Consider the following 20,601-nt stretch of genomic DNA (forward strand, 5'->3'; position numbering starts at 1 on the left):
TCTAGGATCTAACACAATGTCTGGCTTTAAAAAAGGAACCCATAGCCATGGCCAGAATGAAGAAGACTCCTGGTCCTCAAAACACCTACACCCTCCCAGATCACTAATGCCTAAAATTCTACCTTTCCACCTCTGACTTAAGGAACTCACTACTGTGAAAATGTGTCTCTGGGATGGGCCAGAAGTGCTCATAGTCATTTTACCAAACCTTTTCCAAAGAACACATTTAGAGAGGTATAAAAACTGCATTTTCAGCACTAGGTACTTATTGGGGAAATGGGAGAAAACAGATAACATGCTTTGTTGGAGGAAACTGTTTTTCTTTCAATATAGTCCTGTGTCATCTTGGTAGATAAAAATGAAGTAATTCAACACTTTTGTTTGTAGTTCCCAAATAGGAAAATGGTTATTTGTAATAGCTACACCACATTGTTTAATGTGGCTTCGAAGGCACTGATGAAGCTCCTGTCAGGTCACTCTGCTTAAAAGTCTAATGACACTCATTACCAACACAACTTTGAGGATACAGCTGATATATTCCTCATCAGCCTCTTGCTAAACAAAGTGGGCTTCAGAAAACATGGCCTCCCTGCTGATGACCTGGCTGAGTCTGATGACCTCGTTGCTGAGCATAGCCTTGGTAAGAATGGGTCACAGATAGAAGAACCATGAGAGATGATGGACTCTGAAAAACAAACTGAGGGTTCTAGAGGGGAGGGGGGTGGGAGGATGGGTTAGCCTGGTGATGGGTATTGAGGAGGGCACGTTCTGCATGGAGCACTGGGTGTTATGCACAGACAGCAAATCATGGAACACTATATCTAAAACGAATGATGTAATGTATGGGGATTAACATAACAATAAAAAAAATTAAAAAAAAAAAAGAATGGGTCACAGATGATAGGAATAAAACCACTCAGGCTGACAAATGGGATGTCTATACGTGGTTGGGATCTTATAGCTGAAAATAATCAGAGATGGGTACCCAGCCTTATGGAAAGAAGTACATGACATAAAAATATAACTAGGGGCCAGGTGCTGTTTTAAATATTCTTCAGCTATTAACTTTTTTGATCTCTTAACAAACCTATGAGGTAGGTAATATTATCATTCCCACCTTACAGATAAAAAAAAAAACTGAGGCACAGAGATTTTGTAACTTCACAATCATCACTCTGTAGTGGGATCAGAATTTAAGCTCAGGCAGTCTGGCTCCAGATTCCATATAATCCCTGCTACTTTAAAACTCATACCATTCTACTATAGCCTTCTAACATTCTTGTTATACACCAACTTCCCAGTCACTTTATCACCACCATCCCTATCCTCTTCCATTCACTGAAAATTTTAGGTTCTCAAATTTGTCTACACACCAACTCCTGCCATCACCTTTAGTGACATCCATGGCTGTATGGATGATCCAACCAACACCCTGATCCTTCAGTTCTATTTCCAATTATCTTCTCCTCCTTCACTGTACCTCAGCCATCCACTCTCACAGCTATACCATTGACTTTGTCAGACTAGAAACCACTCCTTCTCTAAAACTAATTTCTGACCCCACTCTCGTACCACAAGTCTCTCTATCCTTCTGCTGTGTGCACTCCATTTTTCTCAAGACAATGAAGTTCTTCAGCCTCACTGGGACCACCTGTTCATTGAGCCCTCTATTTTAACCATATCCATAGCCTCCACCTGCCTTCACTTCTCTCTCTATTGAGCTTGGATTCAACAATTCATCACATCTCCAGCTCTTTGGATCCACTACACTTCTATCACAGCCACCTAGCAAAATCCTGGATAAGTTAACCTTCTCCCTTCTGCATCTGCACTCAGTCTGCTGAGCAGTGTTAGAAGAACCACCAATCTGCTCTCAACAGTGCCTGGTAGTTCTGGTTTACTCAATTAGCTGGACCTCCCATTCTTAAAATTATTTTCTACACACTCCTTAAACCTCCAAACCTCTACACCTTGAGCCCTTCCTCTCAGTAAATGGTCTCATTTCCCAGTACTCCACAGAAAATATAAGAAGGTCAGAAGGAAACTGCCCCACCTTTGCACCATGAAATCTACAAACTTATCTTAATGCACACTGATGCTTTTTCTCCTTCATTTATGTTATAGTAGAAAAGATGTCCCCCTCCTCTCTAAGGCTAATTCTGTACCTTTTGGGGACTCCACTATATTATCTCCTTTCTCCTTCCCTCCTTTTTTATTGGTTTCTTCCTGTCATGATTTAAACATCTCAAAGCCTCTCCCATCTTAAAAATAAACAAAGAAACCCAACCTCACTTGACTCCATATGCCCCACCAACAAGTCCTTCCTTTCATTTCCTCTTTTCTGCCAACTCTCTTGAATTCCCTCTTGAAATATTTATTCCCTGGCCACGACCCTCAACTGCTATTGGAATATCACACTATTCTGATTTTTCTCCTATCTCTCTAGTATTTTCAGTCTCTTTTGTGGCTTTTACTTCACTGCTTGATCTATAAATATTGGAGGACTACACACAGCTTAGCCCTCTGCCCTCTTCTATTTATACTCTCTCCTTAGGTGATATTAAATCACATGGCTTTAGATACTATCCACATACTGACAACTTCCAAATCTTGTCACCGACCTTGACGTCTCTTTGGAGCTCCAGATTTATATGACCAACTCTCTAACATCTCCCCTTGGATGTCTCACAGGCATCTTAATTTCTTCCTATCCTACCTGAACCTATATTCTTCCTCTCAAATATGTATATCTGTCAGTTTCCCCACTCCAGTAAAATGGTATCACTATTCACCTACTTGCTCAAGCCAGAAACTTGGAAATTGTCTTTGACACATTCTTCTTCCTCACCCACCACAGTCAATTCATTACTAAGTCTTATTGATTATATTTCTTAACTATCTCATGATTCTGTCCTCTTCTCTACAACCTGACTGTGACTGCCACATTCTAGGCCACCATTACTTCTTTCCTATATTATTTCAGCACCCTCTTAGCTAATCCTTCTGCCTCTAATGTTCTTCTCCTCTAACCCATTCTCTCTAAACAGAGTGATCCTTTTAACATGGATTCCTGGTCATGTAACTCTCCTTCTTCAATGGCTTTTCACTTTTCTTAGAATAAACTTCAAAGTCTCTAGCACGGCAAGTACTCACATGATTTTATATAATTGCATAATCTAGCCCCCGACTATTCTGGCCACTCTTTTTTACTTGGAATCTATATAACAGCTGCTTCTATTTTCTTTCACTTCCTAAAACATATGTTTTTGCCCAGGAATCCTCACATACTATGACCTTTGTCTGGAATTTTTCCCTCTAATCTAAGTGACAAGGAGGAATTGCCAACAGATGTTAATGATTTTATGGAAGTGGAGGCCTAAGGGAGAGGGAAGAATCCACGATAAACTTAAGTCTGGAGGGCTGAAATAATAAAATTCCTGATTATATTTTACTTATTAAAATAAAATGGGTTTTCTGGGGAAAGTAGTCCATTTCAGAGCAACTGAGTTTGAACTGATGATTGAACATTTAAGTGGATAGGTATGGCTGTAAGAGGTAGAGACCAGAGAAGTTGATTTGCATGCCTATGAGAGAAGATGAGAAAGTAGATATAGCGGGAAGTCAGGTTTTCCATTTCATAGTTATTGCATAAATATATGAAGAATAGATTATTAGCTTTCCCATAATGGTCATTTACCATACAGAATCCCAAAGCAGAAGGGGAAATCAAACACAAAATAAGGTATAAATGGAGGAATTAGGAAACAAAAGAGATATATAGAAAAAGAATAGCAACATGGCAGTAGTAAGTTTTTCCTTATCAGTAATTACTTTAAATGTGAATGGATTAAAGTCTCCAATTAAAAGACAGATATTGACAGAATAGATTTAACAAAAAATCATAATCCAAGTATATTCTGCCTTTAAGAGACTCACTTTAGAGCCAAAAATACAAATAGTTTGAAAGTGAAAGAATGGAAAGATATTCTATGCAAATAGCTACCAAAAGAAAGCTGGGGTGACTACACTAATAACAGGAAAAATAGACTTTAAGTCAAAAATTGTTATAAGGGACAAAGAAAAAAACTATATACTGATAAAAGGTTCAACTCATCAAGAAGATCTAATGATGTAAACATATATACACCAAACAACAGAGACCCAATACATATGATTCAAGAATTAAGGGAGAAATAGTTCTAAAATAATAGTTGAAGACTTAAATACCCCACTTTCAATAATGGATAGAACAATGAGACAAAAAAATGAAAAAAGAAATAGAAGACTTGAATAATACTGTAAGCCAACTAGATGTAAAAATATATGCAGAATACTCCACCGAACAAATTTTTAGACCACAAAACAAATCTCAATAAATTTTAAAATATTGAAATCGTATAAAGTATCTTCACCAACCACAATGAAGTGAAGCTAGAAATAGAAATCAATAACACAAGGAAAACAGGAAATCTCACAAACATATAGAATTTAAACAGCAAACTCTAAAACAACAGAAGTATCAAAGAAGAAATCACAAGAGAAAATTTAAAAATACTTTAGGAATAAAAATGAAAATACAACACACCAAATCTTAGGTGATATAATGAAAGCAGTGCTCCAAGGGACATTTATATTGCAAACATCTATGTTAAAAAAAAGAACTCAAATCAACAATCTAACTTTACACTTTAAGGAACTAAAAAAAAAGACCAAATTAAACCCAAAGTTAGCAGAAGGAAGGAAATAATAAAGATTAGAGAAGAGATAAAGTAGAGAATAGAAAAAAATAGAGGAAATCAACAAAGCAAAGGTTATTTATTTAAAAAGATCAACAAAATTAACAATATTTAATTAGATTAAGAAAAGAGGGAAGACTCAAATTACTAAAATCAGAAATGAAAGTGGGGACATTTTACTATCAATCTTATAGAAATAAAATGGGTATAAGAAAAGAATGAATAGTTGTAGACAAAGAAATTAGATAACTGGAAATAAAATGGAAACATTTCTAGAAATACGAACTATCAAAACTGAAGAAGAAATAGAAATTCTGAACAGATCTGTAAAAAGCAAAGGTATTGAATCAGTAATCAAAAACATCCCATAATCAAAAATGTCTCAAAGAAAAACTCAGCACCAGATGGCTTCACTGGTGAATTCTATCAATATTTAAAGAAGAATTAAAGCTAATCATTGTTAAACTCTTCCAAAAGAAAGGAGAGAATACTTCCTAACTCATGCTATGAGGCCAGCATTACTCAGATACCAAAGCCAGACCAAGACCTTACAAAAAGACAAAGCTACAGACCAATATCTTTTATGAATACAGATGCAAAATTCTCAATAATATACTATAAACTGAACCCGGCAGCATATTAGTAGGATTATATACCACAGCTGAAGGGGAATTAGCCCAAGAATGTAAGGTTGGTTCAAGAAAATCAATCAATGTAATATATACCATGTTAATAGAATGAAGGGAAAACTATATGATCATTTCTACTAATGAAAAAAAAAAGAGCATCTGACAAAACTCAACACCCTTTCATGATAAAAAACCCTCAAAAATTAGGAATAGAAAGCAATGTTGTCTACCTGATAAAGGGCATTTATGAAATACCCACAGATAACTTCATTCTCAATTACAAAAAAATTGAAGGCTTTTCCTCTAAAATCAGAAATAAGACAAGAATGCCCACTGTTTTCACTTCTAGTCCACATTGGACCAAAAGTTCTAACCAGGGCAATTAGGCAAGAAAAAGAAATAAAGGGAATTCAAATTGAAAAGGAAGAAATAAAACTATCTCTACTTACAGACAGTATGAACTTAAATAGAGAAAACATCCTAAAGAATAAACAAAACAACTATTAGAGCTTATGGACAAACTAGACAAAGTTGCAGGTTATACAAGATCAATATGCACAAATCATCTGTGTTTCTATACATTAGAAATAAACAATCCATAAAGGAAATTAAGGAAACAATTTAATTTTTTAATAGCATCAAAAAGAGTAAAATACTTAGGAATAAACTTAACCAAGGAGGTACAAGACTTACACATTGAAAACTATAAAACACTCCTGAAAGAAATTAAAGAAAACCTAAATAAGTGGAAAGACATTGTGTGTCATAGATTGGAAGACAATATTGTTAAGATGGAACTACTCTTCAAAGTGATCTATAGATTCAGTGTAATCACAACTAAAATCCTAATGGCCTTTTTTGATGAAATGGAAATGCTGATCCTCAAATTTATATGGAGTTGGAGACCCTGATTACCCAGATCAGTCTTGAAAAAAGAACAATTTTGGAGGCCTCACGCTTCCTTATTTCAAAACTTAATACAAAGCTACAGTAATTAAAAGAGTGTGGTACTAGAACATGGATAGACAAATTAGCACAATTGGGATAAAATTAAGGGTGGCTCAGTCAGTTAAGCAGCCAGCTCTTGATTTCAGCTCAGGTCATGATCTCAGAGTTCTGGGATGGAGCCCCACATCAGGCTCCATGCTCAGCGAGGAGTCTGCTTGAGGATTCTCTCTCTCCTTCTCCCTCTGATCCTCCCCCACTCGCACACAGGTGCTCTCTCTCTCTCTCTCTCAAATAAATAAATATTAAAGAAAAAAAAGAATTCAGGGTCCAGAAATAAACCCATATATCTATGGGCAAAATGATTTTTGACAAGGTGCCAAGACTGTCCAATGGGGAAGGAATCGTTTTTTCAACAACTGATGCCGGGACCAGATATCCACATGCAAAAAAATGAAAGTGGACCCCTATCTCACATCATGAATAAAAATTAACTCAAGGGGCGCCTGGGTGGCTCAATCGTTGGGCGTCTGCCTTCGGCTCAGGTCATGATCCTAGGGTCCTGGGATTGAGCCCCGCATCGGGCTCCCTGCTCCATGGGAAGCCTGCTTCTCCCTCTCCCACTCCCCCTGCTTGTGTTCCCTCTCTCGCTGTGTCTCTGTCAAATAAATAAAATCTTTAAAAATAAATTAACTCAAGATTAATCAAAGACCTAAACGTAAGAACTAAAAGCATAAAATGTTCATAAGAAAACATCAAACTTTATCAAAATTATAACTTTTTCTTTTTTTTTTTTTTTCACAACGAATAAGACATGGAGCTAGAATTAAAACCAAGGTCTGTTGACTCCAAAACTTACACTCTCTAATACGACCCACTCTCCAAGAGCCTTCCATAGCTAGCTCCTCATTACTCCGTCCATAAGGATCTGTGTCATTGGCCAAGAATAAAGCACAGCTCACCAGATACTCCTTCACACCATAGAAAAATACTCAAATTAAAATTAAATTAAATTAAATTAATTAAAAATTTCATTTTTGTACCAAGCCCTCCCTGAAAAAAATTGCCTAAGGAGAAACAAACTTTCTCTGTCCTACCCTGGCCTCCACAGATTTACAAAGCCTGACCCGAAACTGGGGTGATTTTAGATGCCTCAGGAAGTCTTTATGTGAAAGGAATACCTGTCCCCTCACGCATTCACTTTCCTTACTAAGTAGATAGAGGCTTTACTTTTTGACAATTAGATGGGGAAAGGCTGAGGACAGAGCTATTCCTGAGAGAGAGAACACTCTGGTATTTTGATTAGGGCAGATCGTATCATTCCATGAGGGCAGGTTTTTAATAAGCTAAGGGGATGAGGGCAAGCAGAATAAAGACTAAACCTGCCCTCCCTGAGGCCACACACAGAGTCAGTCACAAAGCAGCAAGACTTGATTGGGGTCTTGTCTCTGTCACTAACTATCATGGAACCCTAGGCAAGGCCCAGTGTTCTCTAAATGTACTGTGATGCTGTAATTCCACTTTATAAATTTGCCCAGGGCTAGCTGCATTTGCATTCCTATTAATGGTAGGCACAGCAAAGTCCTTAGCTAATCTATGAAGTATGGTTCTGTTTACACTTCTTTTATTAAGATTAATCACTATTTAAGGCCTTATGCCTTGATTACAGGGATTCTGTTGTGGTATAAGAATTTGAACACACTTTTGAAATGTAAAACGTGTTTTCAATTACTTACAGCCATTCATGGTCCCAATTCAGGCAAAACTTTTACTTAAATAAATAATTAGCCTTGGCAAGAGAATCATAATTCATGAATATACAAAGTTTAAATGTGCTGACTGGTAGTGCCTGTGTTGGATTTTCACAAGTGACATGTTGCCATCTACATCTGCACGGTATTGGCCTAGGACTTATTCAAAGTAAGTGACACTGATGTAGGTCTGGCTCACCGGAAACTCATTTTCTAAGGCAGGCACTCACTCAGCTGAATTTGAACAGATATTCCCCACTTCCTCCTGTGTTTTCCTTTGCTGAAATCCGGAGCAGGATCCTACAACTCACACTAGTGTTCTTTGACTTTCTGGGGCAGCGAGAGAGTTAAAACCCACAATCAACACTCCACAGAATTTTAAGAATCACCTCTTCTTCTTCCATTCCATTCCTTTCTTTTGTCTTTGCCACCGTGGAGTATTTCTCTAATGTGCCGGTGACTAGAAGCCTTTTCCTTTGTAAATAAAAGCCTGCCCTTCAAACTGCTCAGTGTGTTAAAGCCTTTGTGATGCTGTGGTCATTTCAATGCTGGGCACATTGTTATGGTGGTGTATGTGTCACATAGAAAGAAGTCACAAAGAATTCAACATAGGTCTATGGTGCTTAGCAAGACAAAGAGCCATCTCCCTAAGGCAGAACCTTAAAGAATAAGTCACTGAGAACAAAAGGGAAATAAAAGGGGGAGAAAGCCAGGTGGGATTCAATCCAGAAACTGGTTATCCATGAAAATCTGTAACCCTTTCCCTTTGGGGACATAAAGGTCAATAGTTCCTTAGTATGCTGAAGGCTGGAATTGTGTCTTTACAGGTCTTTGCTATAATCAACACCCTGCTTATAGTGAGTGCTCAACCAAAGCTCCATGGCGGCGGGGGGGGGGGGGGGGGGGTGGTGGCAATGATTATAACAATGAATTGAATCATTTGTCAAAATTTCTCGATTTGTAAGAACTCCTTTCTATGCTGTTTCCTCACAAACTATTCCATACTTTCTGAGATTCTGGTCAATACAAGATCTGGACATGTCGTGTGGGGAGAATTAAGGTAAAATTCAGTCTTTGAAAAATGACACTACTTTAAATGCTGTGGTTCTCGGTGGGGAGGCCGATTCTGCCCCCTAGGGGACATGTGACAATGTCTGAAGACATTTTGGGTTGTCACAAGGTGGGGGGTGTTACTGGCATCTAGTGGACAGAGGCTAGAGATGCTGCTAAAGAGCCTACAATGTCCGGACAGCCCCTCACAATAAGGAATCCTATGGCCCCGTAAGGTCAGTACTGCCTAGATTGAGATACCCTGCTTAATGGGGAAAAGAAAATTCCTTGACTCTCTGGGTCTCTCACACCCATCTCACTTTGGCTCTGATATTACACCAAACTCTGGTCTACCTGTCGCACCTACCACTATGGTCAAGGCTGTAAGAAGAGTAAAGACAGTGCCCTTGAATGTTGAAGTCTCAGTTGCCTTAGGAAGTCATATCTGGATGGTGTTTGAATAGGCCAGGCCATGTGGGCTAACCTCACCTAGAAGCCAGGTAGATCTAGCTTCAATTACTCATAGTCACTTCCACTTCTGGCTTTGAACCACTTTGGCAGTTGTAGCCTTTGGTTGCAAACTGCCCTAGGAGAGTTCAAACAGACATACACTCTCAGCCACCAAGTAGAAAACTTGAATATTTCCATATTCACAGAGAAGATGAGCCCCTCCCCCCGCCCCAGCCCCTAGGCTGACAAGCAAATGAGGCAAGCTCAGGCTCCTGCCAAGTCAGCTTAACTGCATTAGGAGATCCTCCAGTTAAGTCTGTCCTAGAATTCATATAGTAGTGCCTGATATTTGAATGGGTGCTTTTAACTTTGGAAGAGATTTTCTTTTGTATATCCTTGATCTCCGGAAGAGGTTAGCAGGGTAGGGTGAGCACAAGAAGAAAATTTGGGGTCTTATCCACAATTCACTGGGAAAACATTAAAATTCAAAAACACCCATAATCCCCCTATGTTAAAGGCAATTGCACTGTATATAAGGCCTTTGAAGGAGACAGTTCACAAGAATAGGGTTCTCCTTCTCTTCCTGGACACTGCTTCTGGTTGCATCTTAAGCTTGGCTGGAAGCCTCAGCTAGACTGCACTTTGGTCAGAGAAAGGGAGATGTCCCAAGGTCTTGTCCAGAGCCACATATCCTACTGACCCCTCATGCCAAAAGAGGAACCAGCTTAATCCCAACATTGACCTCTTTCATTTGGGAGGTTGTACACTTGAGGTTGTTGGCCACAGTAAAACTGCCTTTGAATGGGTTCCAGAATCAAGTGATTTTTTTTTTATCTATATCATTGCCCAGTGTTTAGAAACACTTCCTGAAGTGTTTAAACAGTATGGAGGGGGAGGCTCCATCCTCACCCCTCTCCCCCCCTCACACCCACAAACACAAACTCTTCATCCCCTAAGGCAATACTTTTCTCAGATGCCTTGCTCCCACACAAAGCTTTATACTCTCCAGAATAGTGGGCCACCTCAGGGTGAAGGGGACTGAGGACAACAGAAAAACTTTTCTTGCTTGGTGCCCCGAGGGACTTTCCCAGGGTAGCCTAGGAGAGTTGCTAGGGCTCCCACTAAACATAACTACGCCAGCTTCAATGACAAGGCAATGGAACACTCGGCCATTTAGACAGGGCAGAAGCTTCTGGCTCCTTCTAGAGCTCCACTCAGACTCACAGTGTGTGTGCAGGCGACAGCTGGAAGAACAGTGGAGCATTCTCTGAGCTCTGGATTACTCTGAGAATGGGTACGGAAAAGGGTTTCAGGTACCAGCCCAGCGTTCAGAAAGGTAGAGAGCCTCGCACCCCCCTTTCTGAAGAGAGGAAGTGAGGGAGATAAAAGACAAAGCCGAGCTTTGGGGCTGTGAGGTGGGGCCACAAGATGATGCCAGCTAGTGGACCTAAGTGCCTGCAGGTTGCAGGTAGTAGTCTCAGGCTTGGGGGGGTGGGGGGGAGGCGGCGTGGAGCCATTCAGTTCCAGCAAGGTTCAAGAGGGTCTGCGTTCTGGGCGCAAGAGTATGGGGGCGAGAGGGGGGAGGGGGCTCACGGGACACAAAGGCGCAAAAATCAACGAGTTGCCCAAGTGTCTGGTGACACTGCCCCCCCATAGACACCACTGCCACCATGAAGCAACTTACTCCCTCATCCTACAATACCACTATCCGTCCCCACTCCCCACCCCCCTTCAATCTAGGCTGGTCTTGGGAGACCGACCCTAAGGGTGAGAAGGACACAAATGTGAGAATCGGGCTAGTTCCCGGGCTGCCTGCACTGGGTTACATTAAACCCGTCAGGGATCAAAACCAGAGCAGACGACCCCAGGTCAGCCTCTGGCGACTCAGGGTCCCGCTGTCCAGCTGTCCGGCTGTCCACCGGCCGCTAGACCACGCTCTCATTGGCTCAACTCCCCTTCCCCCTGGATGACCGGTGGCTGCCAGCGCAGCCCCACCACCGCCAGCACAGAGCCTGGGCTGGGAGGGGTGGGGGTGGGTGGGGGTCACGGTCCAAAGCAGGGGGTACTCAAGCCAAGGGGCAAAAAGAGACTCTGCAAGCCAACCGCCCCGAGGCGCTCCGGTCCCCTCTACCCGCACCCGCGCTTAGCCCCCCAGTCTCTGCCAACACCCAGGGGAGGGGGAGGCCCGGGGAGAGCAAACGAACGAAACAGAAAATTCCGTACCGAGGGGGGAGAGATGAGGCGGTGGGACGGGGCAGCGGGGGCTGACTTGGGGTTGCGGCTGCGGCTTCCTTCCACCCCTGGCCAACGAGCTGCAGAGAAGGCAGTAGCGGCTGCCCCTGCAGGCTGCCCCGTCCTCCCTCTTTCCCTCCCCCTTCCCCGCCTCCCCCGCCCCGCCCCGCCCGCCCATGCCTGGAGCTGGTGGGGGGGGGCGGTGTGAGGCCTCGGCCGGGGCTGGGGGAGGTGAGAGGTGCTTTCGCCATCCGCGGCTTTCTCCCCCCCATACACATACAGACACACACACACACACACACACCCCTCAACCGCGACGGGTTCTCCGCAGCTCGCAGACACCCAAAGGGAGGGAGAAAGGGAGAACAGGAGCAGAGGGAAGCCGGGAGCAGATAGAAGGGAAAAGGAAGAGCTCAGGGTTGGACATTTTTGGAGCTAGGGGTGGGGAGGAGAAAGGCAGCGCACCTCCTCGATTTTCCCCTCCCCACCCCTCTTTGCTTTTCTCTCCCCTTCGTTGTATAGCATTTTCCAGAAGCGGCAGCAGAAGGGGACAGAAACCTCTAGTCTAGAAAGATTTGGAGGGGTGGCCGGGTCTCCCGCCAGCCGCTACCTGGCAGCTGGAGCTTGAGCGTGCGTTTGTGCATGTGAGAGCGTAAATGCGGTTCTCTCTCTGTGGTTCTCTCTCCCTGTCTCTTCTCTCTCTCTCCCCCTCACACTCCCGCGTCGGCCACCCCTGTCAGTTTCCCCGTGTCAGTTTCTTCCCCGGCTCTTACTGTGTGGCTGGCTGCGCGAAGGGAGTGCGTGCGCTTGAAGCGGCCCAGGTTGGGTCAGACAGCCGGGAGAAGCGAGCGAGAACAGGCAGGGGGCGGGTGGAGCGAAGAGTTTCGGGGCGCTGACGGAGGCGAAAGGTGAGGAGGGCCGGCCAGCCACAGGGAAGTTTGGCGATAACTGAGGAGCGGAGGGAGAAACCAAGGTAGGAGCCAGCACTCGCGCCTCTCCCCACACCCCGCCCCTTTCCCTGTGCTCCGCCGCCCACCGCCGGGCAGCCTGCAGGCCCGGGGCTGTCCCAGGCGGCTGCTGTTTGCGCGCCGCCGGGAGACCGAGTCCGGCGAGGCGGCCGCATCGCGCGCCCTGGTTCGCGGACACCAGACGACGCAGATCCGAACAAACCACTTGGCCCCGGGGTAAGTCGACAGGCGGCCCGGTGCCCTCTGCTTCGCTGCTCGAGCGCTGCCATAAGGGGCGGCGAGGTGCGGGTTAAGTGAGGGTGCTGGGATGCTGAGGGCTGGGAGGCGCTGGCTGGCAGGCTGTGGGCTGGGGTAGTGGGGAGCCGACCAAAGCCAGCAACAGATTGTTTTTTGGACACAGGGAGAGAGATGCGATGGGGTAAAGCTCTAGGGGTGTTAGGAAAGGTGGCTCTTGGCAATGACCAAAAGAATCGTTTCTTTCCGGATGTTTTCCTACACCAGAGCTTTGCCCTACCCCGGTCAGTGATCTGCTCCATCCCTGGGTAGGTGTCAGGCTCCCTGGGGAACCTGCTCCCAGGCTTCCTCAAAATCCACCTGGGAGGTAGATGGGCATGGGAATAAGGACACTGATCCTGTTGCCAAAAGCCACTTTAAGATGCAGAGGGCTGGGGTGAACTCATGAGTGTCCATTTACCCTTCTTTCTGTTTTGTATATTTCAAACTTAAGAAATGACCAGATTCGTTTTCCTGGCTTCCTTAAAGGAACTAGGAAATGCAAATGGGGGGACATCAGTCAGATCTCTGCTCTAAAGTAAACACCCCACTCCCTCCAAACACATATACTGACTTGGACATTATCATACCCCTACACACACACACACACACACACACACACACACACACACACAGGGGTACTGAGCTGTATTTGCAGATCCTGGTATTTCTCCATGGACTCTAAGAATGTGATATGAGAAGAGCTTCTTCCCCATTGCCAACCTGGGCTTCTGGCCATAGTCAGGTATGCCGTGATGGCCGAGTGGCTAGCAAGGTTATCACTCCCTCATGAAAAGCCTGAAGCCTAGAAACCAGCGTGGAAGACAGGATCTCTGAACTTTACCCGAGTTTATTATGAGTACGAGAGACACAGATGAATCAATAATGCTCCCTTTAGAGATTGTGTGTGTCGGCCCTACTTCAAATGAGAAATAATTACTACACTGACATGGTACCCAGACCCACTTGTCTATTGCCATGTATTTATCTTTATGGCATTTAGCAAATATGACAAGTTTGTATGTCAGCATTCATGATTGTCTTTTGTCAGTTTCAGACTGGGTTTTGTTTTTTTGTTTTTTTGTTTTTTTGGTTTTTGGTGTTTTACAGCTGATTTATATCATATCTCCTTTCCCATAGATTCTTACAAAGCTGAGATATAAATGATGTCAAATAGTACCTTTCACTCACTCTTTAAAATCTGCTTATTGTAACTCAAAAGGCATGAAAATACATTCACATAGTAGCAAGTTGGTTTCAAAGCAAATATTTAGCCTGGAATAAAGGAAACCCACAGGGTCAAGAGGAACCACTCTTGCTCTGTTTGCAAGGTTGAAGGAAAAACTGAATGCCACTTGAAATCTATGTTTTGATCCCTTGGAGATGCTGCTCTCATGGAGTTTTACTATATATATAGTTTTATATATATATGCACACAGGGTGTGTGTGTGTGTGTGTGTGAGAGAGAGAGAGAGAGAGAGAGATGCTTTCTTAAAGTTGTATCATATATATATATATCGTGTGTGTATTTTTTTTCAAGGACCCAGATCAACCCCCTACAATCTGGGCTGTGTGCTGCTGTAGCAGAGAGGGGGTGCTTCCAAAGCACCCAGGCTCTTGTGTTAAACTTTCTATTTATTACTATGTTACCGGAATACAATGAATTACCTCCTTCCAACTCAGCAAATGAGAGAAACAGATTCTGCATTAAGTGAAACTGTTTATGTTGTATTGGGCAATTTGTTCTAATGCTCACTGCTTAGAGACAGAACAGAATGAGGATTACTCAAGTAAGATCTGAAAAGGTGCCCATTCTGTTACTTTTTTTAGGCAATCATAAGCAAATATCTTCTTAGATGGGTTAAAATTATACTTTCCCATAAATAGCAAAGACCAGGTTGCAGACAGGTAGGAAAGAACTGGCAGTTTCATATTGGGGAAGAACTGAAAGCGTCCACAGGGATGAAGGCTAAGGAAGGCACAGGTCTCTGCTCTGTTCTTGGTGATGTGAGTTATCTGGCTGCCACGGTGGGTCCTGATCCACAGTTACTCAGGGGACAAGGAGGTAGGTTGTGCAGGGATATAGAACCAATGTAGTCCCCAAACGTGTTGACACAGGTTCCCCGGGCTTCAGTATATGCTCCAACATAGAAACCTGCACCAAATATCTCATCTCTGCCAGCTATACGAGCAACAGTCCTATGATTCCATTCTTTCTAGAATTCACAACCAGAATGACACACAGAACCAACCATACACGCTGGGAGAAGGGTGGGCCAGAAAATTAAAGATAGGGTAGGGAGGAAGAGGAGAGGGACAGGAGAGAACCCAAAGATGTTTTGAAACACATGGAAAGAAAACCATCCAGGTGTTTGCTTTCTTTTGCTCAGCTGAGGATGGAATTAGTCCAGAAAATTGATTCTGATGTGAAGCACGCTAAAATTGCGTATGATTTGCCTTGTAAACACTGAGTAAACAATAATAGAATTCCTTAGAACCAGAGAATTGGGAGCAATGGAGTACCTTTCCCCTTTTGCCATCTCATTTCACTCCTTAGCATATTAAATTTCAATCTGTGAGCCATTCAGGTGCTTAATTATCGAATGGATATTTCAAATGTGTCATGCTATTTCCTTCCAGCCTATTTCCAAATATTCTAATGTCTTTTGCTGTGGCTCCATCACTGGAGGAGAGGAACCAACACATCTCTGCCTGGTTTATTCCTGCCAAAGATGCTTGTTTTTAGCTAAGTACACTAAGCTGTTCAGAAGCCTCCTCTTAGCTGGTGGGGAATATGAGGGGCAGGACCTTTCTCCCCAAAGCGCCCTGCGGCCTAAGGTGCCACCAACCTAAGCTGGCCCAGTCATTTTCCAGGTTTTCACAGAGGGGTATGACAAAGTTTGCATCCTACAGGCAGAAATGATGCCTCATTCTAGGCAGAAATTGCAGTAATCTGTTCTAGATCAGGGCGAAGCTGAGGCTAGCCAGTGAGTCCAGAGCTTAGTAGCTGAGATTTCCATAATGTCATTCTTTCTAAAACTGCCATAGCTTTCCTGCTGTTGATGGGTCTTTCAAGCCCTTTGAGCCGTGAGACCAACTGACCCACCCTGATCGCAAAGAAGGAGTCCTGAATAATTCAGCCGTGGTCTCATACACAAATGTGTGCATCATGCTCAATAGAGCAACAACAGATGATTCCTAAAAGAAATAAAAGCTGGGGGGACAAAGCAAAAAATCGCCGTTTGCTGTGTCCAGGGAACTTTGCAAGTTCCCTAGCTTGGGTTCTCCATCACCCATTGTGGGGTTAGCACTTAGATGCTGGTAGCCAATGCAATTGTCCCAGCTTTTTGCAAGAAAGAGCCGATGGTGGAAGACAAGCAGGGATCAGGGCAGGGCCCAATGCCCTCATTTCACCTACACAGAAATTGAGGCCCAGAGAGTAAAAATGACTTGCCAAAATCACACAACTACCTAGTAACAGAATCAGAACGAGAACCCAAGACTGCCTGCTAGTACTGAATACATTTCCTAAAGCTCTCTGAAGATCTCTCCAGGAAGTCAAGAGGAAACCAAAACCAAGTTTGCCAAGATCACAACCCTCTACTTCCTTGCCATGTTTATATTTACCATGTTTACTGCCATATCCTTGTGACTTGCCTTCTCACCCTCCATCTGCCACCAATACACACACATACACACACACACACACACACACACACACACTTCTATCTTGGCAGCTAAGAAAAATAGCATATGCCCACAGCTAGCATATTCAGGTGGAGGGCAGAATTAAACATGACAAAGATTTAGCTGCTCACACTTATCTGGCTGATCTGGCTCACACCACCAACAGCAAGGCATCTAGAAAACCCAGACTCCGCTGCACTCTGTTAGTCTTGAGAATGGAAATTGGTGGATTCCAGTAACTATGGCTCTGGCCTTGTATAGTCATTCTCAGAACAAGCACCCATAAATGCACATGTGTATACACACACATGCATTCACACACTTATTGAAAAATTAGAACAAAAGAAGCAGAAAAGACAAGGCAGATGGTTTTTATAGTAGAGTCTGAGAAGAAGGAAGGTTTGTGTGTTGGGGGGGCTGTTATTTCCTGCCTCTATTCTTTAGCCTTCATACCTGGTTTCAATTAATCCCACCCTAGATTTTTTTTTAGGATCTGAGAAAATAGGCTGATGCAAACACATCTCTTATAACCCAGAAGGATAATATGAAGAACTTCTATATTATAGTGAGGATATCATAAGGTTAGGAAAGAGAGGTTAGGTTGGAGTGGGTTAGAGTCTTGCTACTCCAAGTGTGGTCCCCACACCAGTAGAACCACCATCCCCTGGGAGCTATTTAGAAGTGCAGAATCTTAAACTCTTCCTTGGGCCTAGTGAATTGGAATCTGATTTTTAAGATTCCCCAGTGATTTGTTTGCATACTAAAGTTTGAGAGGCACTGGACTAGAGCTTATCCCAAAAAGCATCTGAAAGTCATCTGAAAATAAGCAATTATCCTCAGGGCATGCAGGGACAATTCAAGTGGCTTATCACTTGAAAATTTAAAATATAAACTTACCCCCGGTCCACTTCTCCCATTATCCAGTGTAAAAGCCATAAATGTGGGCAAGAGAGTTGATTTAAAAGGAATCAGACTGTAGGACTGTTCTGCTTACCAGGAGGACCTGGACTTGGGGATGCACACAGACCTAAGTTCAAATCCTGATCCTGTCCACAAATAACTGGCTGTATAAACTTGTACAAGGTACTTTGTCTCTTGGCCTCAGTTCCTCATCAGTATAAAGGGATTAATAATAGCACCCACTGACACTGAGTTGTTATGAAGACTACACGAGACACTATAAGACACCGGCATATTATGAACAATCAATATGTGGAAGTTATTACTATAATTAATATGATTTTGTCATTAAGTTTAGTTGGCTAGAAAACTAGTCACTGGATGTGATGTCATAGGGCACCTAGCACCTATTTCTAATTGGTGTGAATCACATTGGGCTTTCCACAAAAAGAACATTAAGACAAACAAAAGTAAAATATATTTCGACAGAATGGGGGCCCCAAAACAAATATTATTCAGAAAGAATTAAAGGTGGTCCTGATGAAATCACTTCATAGAATAAGACTAAAGTCAGAAGTGGCCCTATTCGGGGCTCCTGGGTGACTCAGTCTGTTAAGTGTCCAGTTTCGGCTCAGGTCATGATCTCAGGGTTGTGGGATCAAGCCCCATGTCAGGCTCCCGATTCTCTCTCCCTTTCCCTCTGCCCCTCCCCTCCACTCACATGCACATGCACACTCTCCCCCTCTCTCTAAAACACACACACACACACACATGCACACATACACACAAAAGAAGTGGCCTATTATATGGCATGTCTCAAAATTACCAAGTTATAAAGTTAGTAGTGAGGCTCGTTCTGCATGTTTGCACATATGTGCAGTAGGCACACACCTGTGCACACGCACACACCCCTTCAGTGGAGCAACTGTGAAAAAAATCAAGGCCGAAATAGCATTCCAGGGGCAGAACTAAATATTACTGATTTCTGGCCTGATAACAACCTGTAAAATGGGTGAATAATAACCCCTATTTCATAGGGTAGTTGTGAAATGATCTGGATAAAAAAAAAAATGATGAAGGTAAAAGCATAGCACAGAAACTCGAAGGACATTTTTTTTAACATGAGCCCACTAAAGGAACAGACATTATATATGAAGCTACAGTGATTTTTCCCCTAGAAAGTAATGACCTGTTATCAGGTAAGAAATACTTTTCCTTATCAACACGTCTGACAAAAGGCAGCTCAACAACAGTTAACACTTAGAGAGTGCTAAGTTATGTGCTAAGTGTCTTACATGCAGCATCTCGTGTAAGCCCTCAGGACAAGTCCATAAAATAGGTACATTATCCTCTTTACTGTACAAACAATACTAAAGCTCAAAGGAACTAAGTAAATTGCTCATTGTAGACTTTAATGACTTAGGTAAACACTATACCTGTCACTATTTTACAGGTGAAAGAAATGGGAAACTCCTACCTTCTCCCAGTTCTCTATCTGCTCAATTTTCCCACCCATAAAAGATGATAGGTATAGTACCTATGAATTCCAATAATTCTATGAATTTTAATAAATTTTATGCATTCCAATAAAATCACTAAGTACTTGATTCTCCAAAAACTTCTTGGTTGACATATGTAGTCTGGGGCAGCCTGATCGCGAATATAGAGATGGGCGCCACAACCTCTGGGTCCCAGTCCTTTGGCATGTTTGAGACCTCCAGCTCTGAGGCGCTGAGGTTGCTCAACAGCCATTGATTTTCAAGAGGATCAGATTAGTGGGGCATCAGTAACCTTATAATAGACAATATTGATCACTAATTTCTAAGATTTCTATGATCACCCTAAATTAACAATAGCAATTGCTATGAATTATTGAACATCTTTGTATTAGTTCTCCATTGCAGCCATAACAACTACAAATTTAGCAGTTTCAAACAATGTGCATTTATTATTGTTATAGTCCTGCATGTTAGAAATGGGACATGGAGATTGCTGGGCTAAAAATCAAGGTGTCAGCAGGGCTGCATTTGCTTCTGGAGGCCCTAGGGGAGAATCCACTTTTTTTTTTTTTTTTGCTCATTCAGGTTGTTGGCATAATTCACTTCCTTGTAGTTGTAGGACTGAAGTCCCAATTTCTTTGCTGGCTGTCAGTTAAAGGCTTCCGGAAGCCCCCCACATTCCTTGGTCTGCTGCCCCATTCCTCCAACTTCAAAGCCAGTCAGGACAGGTGGGTCCCTTCACACTTTGAATCTCTCTTACCTCTTCTTCCTTTGCCTCTCTCTGACTCTTCTGTCGTCTTCTGCTGTTTTTGAGAGCCCGTGTGAGCACATTGGGCCCACCTGGATAATCCAGGAGAGTCTCCCTATTTGAAGGTCATCTAATTACTAACCTTAATTCCATCTAAAAAAAAAAAGTCCCTTTTGCCAAGTAACCTAACACATTCACAAGTTCTGGGGATGTGTTGACTTATTTAGATGGCCATTATCCTGCCTACCACAGTCTTCTTTGTGTTGAGTGCTACAAATATGTTAACTTAAATAATCTTCACTACAGCCTCTATATAATAGGTATTATTATTCCCATTTAACAGATGAGGAGAAAAGATCAGGCAATAAGTGGTATGCACAGCTAGTAAATGGTGGAGGCAGGATTGGAACATAGATCTCTCTTCCTCCAAATCTTGCATTTCCCTCTTGGCCTACAGTATACTGCCTCTTCATTGTCAGAAAGCTCTTTCGGTTGTTTTTTTTGTTTTGTTTTCCTTGTTGTTTTGTTTTGTGCTTTCTCTTTTTTATTTACATTTTTGAATAGGTATTTTATATCCATTGCTGAAAAATCAGAATATATAAAAGGATATTCAGTGAAAAACCTTGCTCCCACTCTGTTTACTATCTACTTGGTTGCCACCACCCCTTCCTTATTTTATTTTTTCCATCTAGAACTTCTGAATGCAAATGCAAGAAACTATGAACTGATGTTC

The 20,601-nt window shown here is 42.7% G+C and overlaps 2 protein-coding genes across 2 annotated transcripts in view; one reads left to right on the forward strand and one right to left on the reverse strand.

The window, feature by feature from the left end:
• Window positions 1-11,971, reverse strand: part of LOC118528468 (uncharacterized) — a 201,832-nt gene extending 189,861 nt beyond the window's left edge. The window contains exon 1 of the mRNA XM_078064000.1: window positions 11,785-11,971. Within this exon, the coding sequence (XP_077920126.1) occupies window positions 11,785-11,971 (187 nt within the window). The remainder of the gene's footprint in view (window positions 1-11,784) is intronic.
• Window positions 11,972-12,112: 141 nt separating this feature from the next.
• TRPC5 (transient receptor potential cation channel subfamily C member 5) overlaps window positions 12,113-20,601 on the forward strand; it is a 260,230-nt gene continuing 251,741 nt past the window's right edge. The window contains exon 1 of the mRNA XM_078063933.1: window positions 12,113-12,977. The gene's annotated coding sequence lies outside the window, so the exon portion shown is untranslated. The remainder of the gene's footprint in view (window positions 12,978-20,601) is intronic.

This window comes from Halichoerus grypus, chromosome X (genome assembly GCF_964656455.1).
Source record: "Halichoerus grypus chromosome X, mHalGry1.hap1.1, whole genome shotgun sequence".
NCBI classification, from domain to species: Eukaryota; Metazoa; Chordata; class Mammalia; order Carnivora; family Phocidae; genus Halichoerus; species Halichoerus grypus.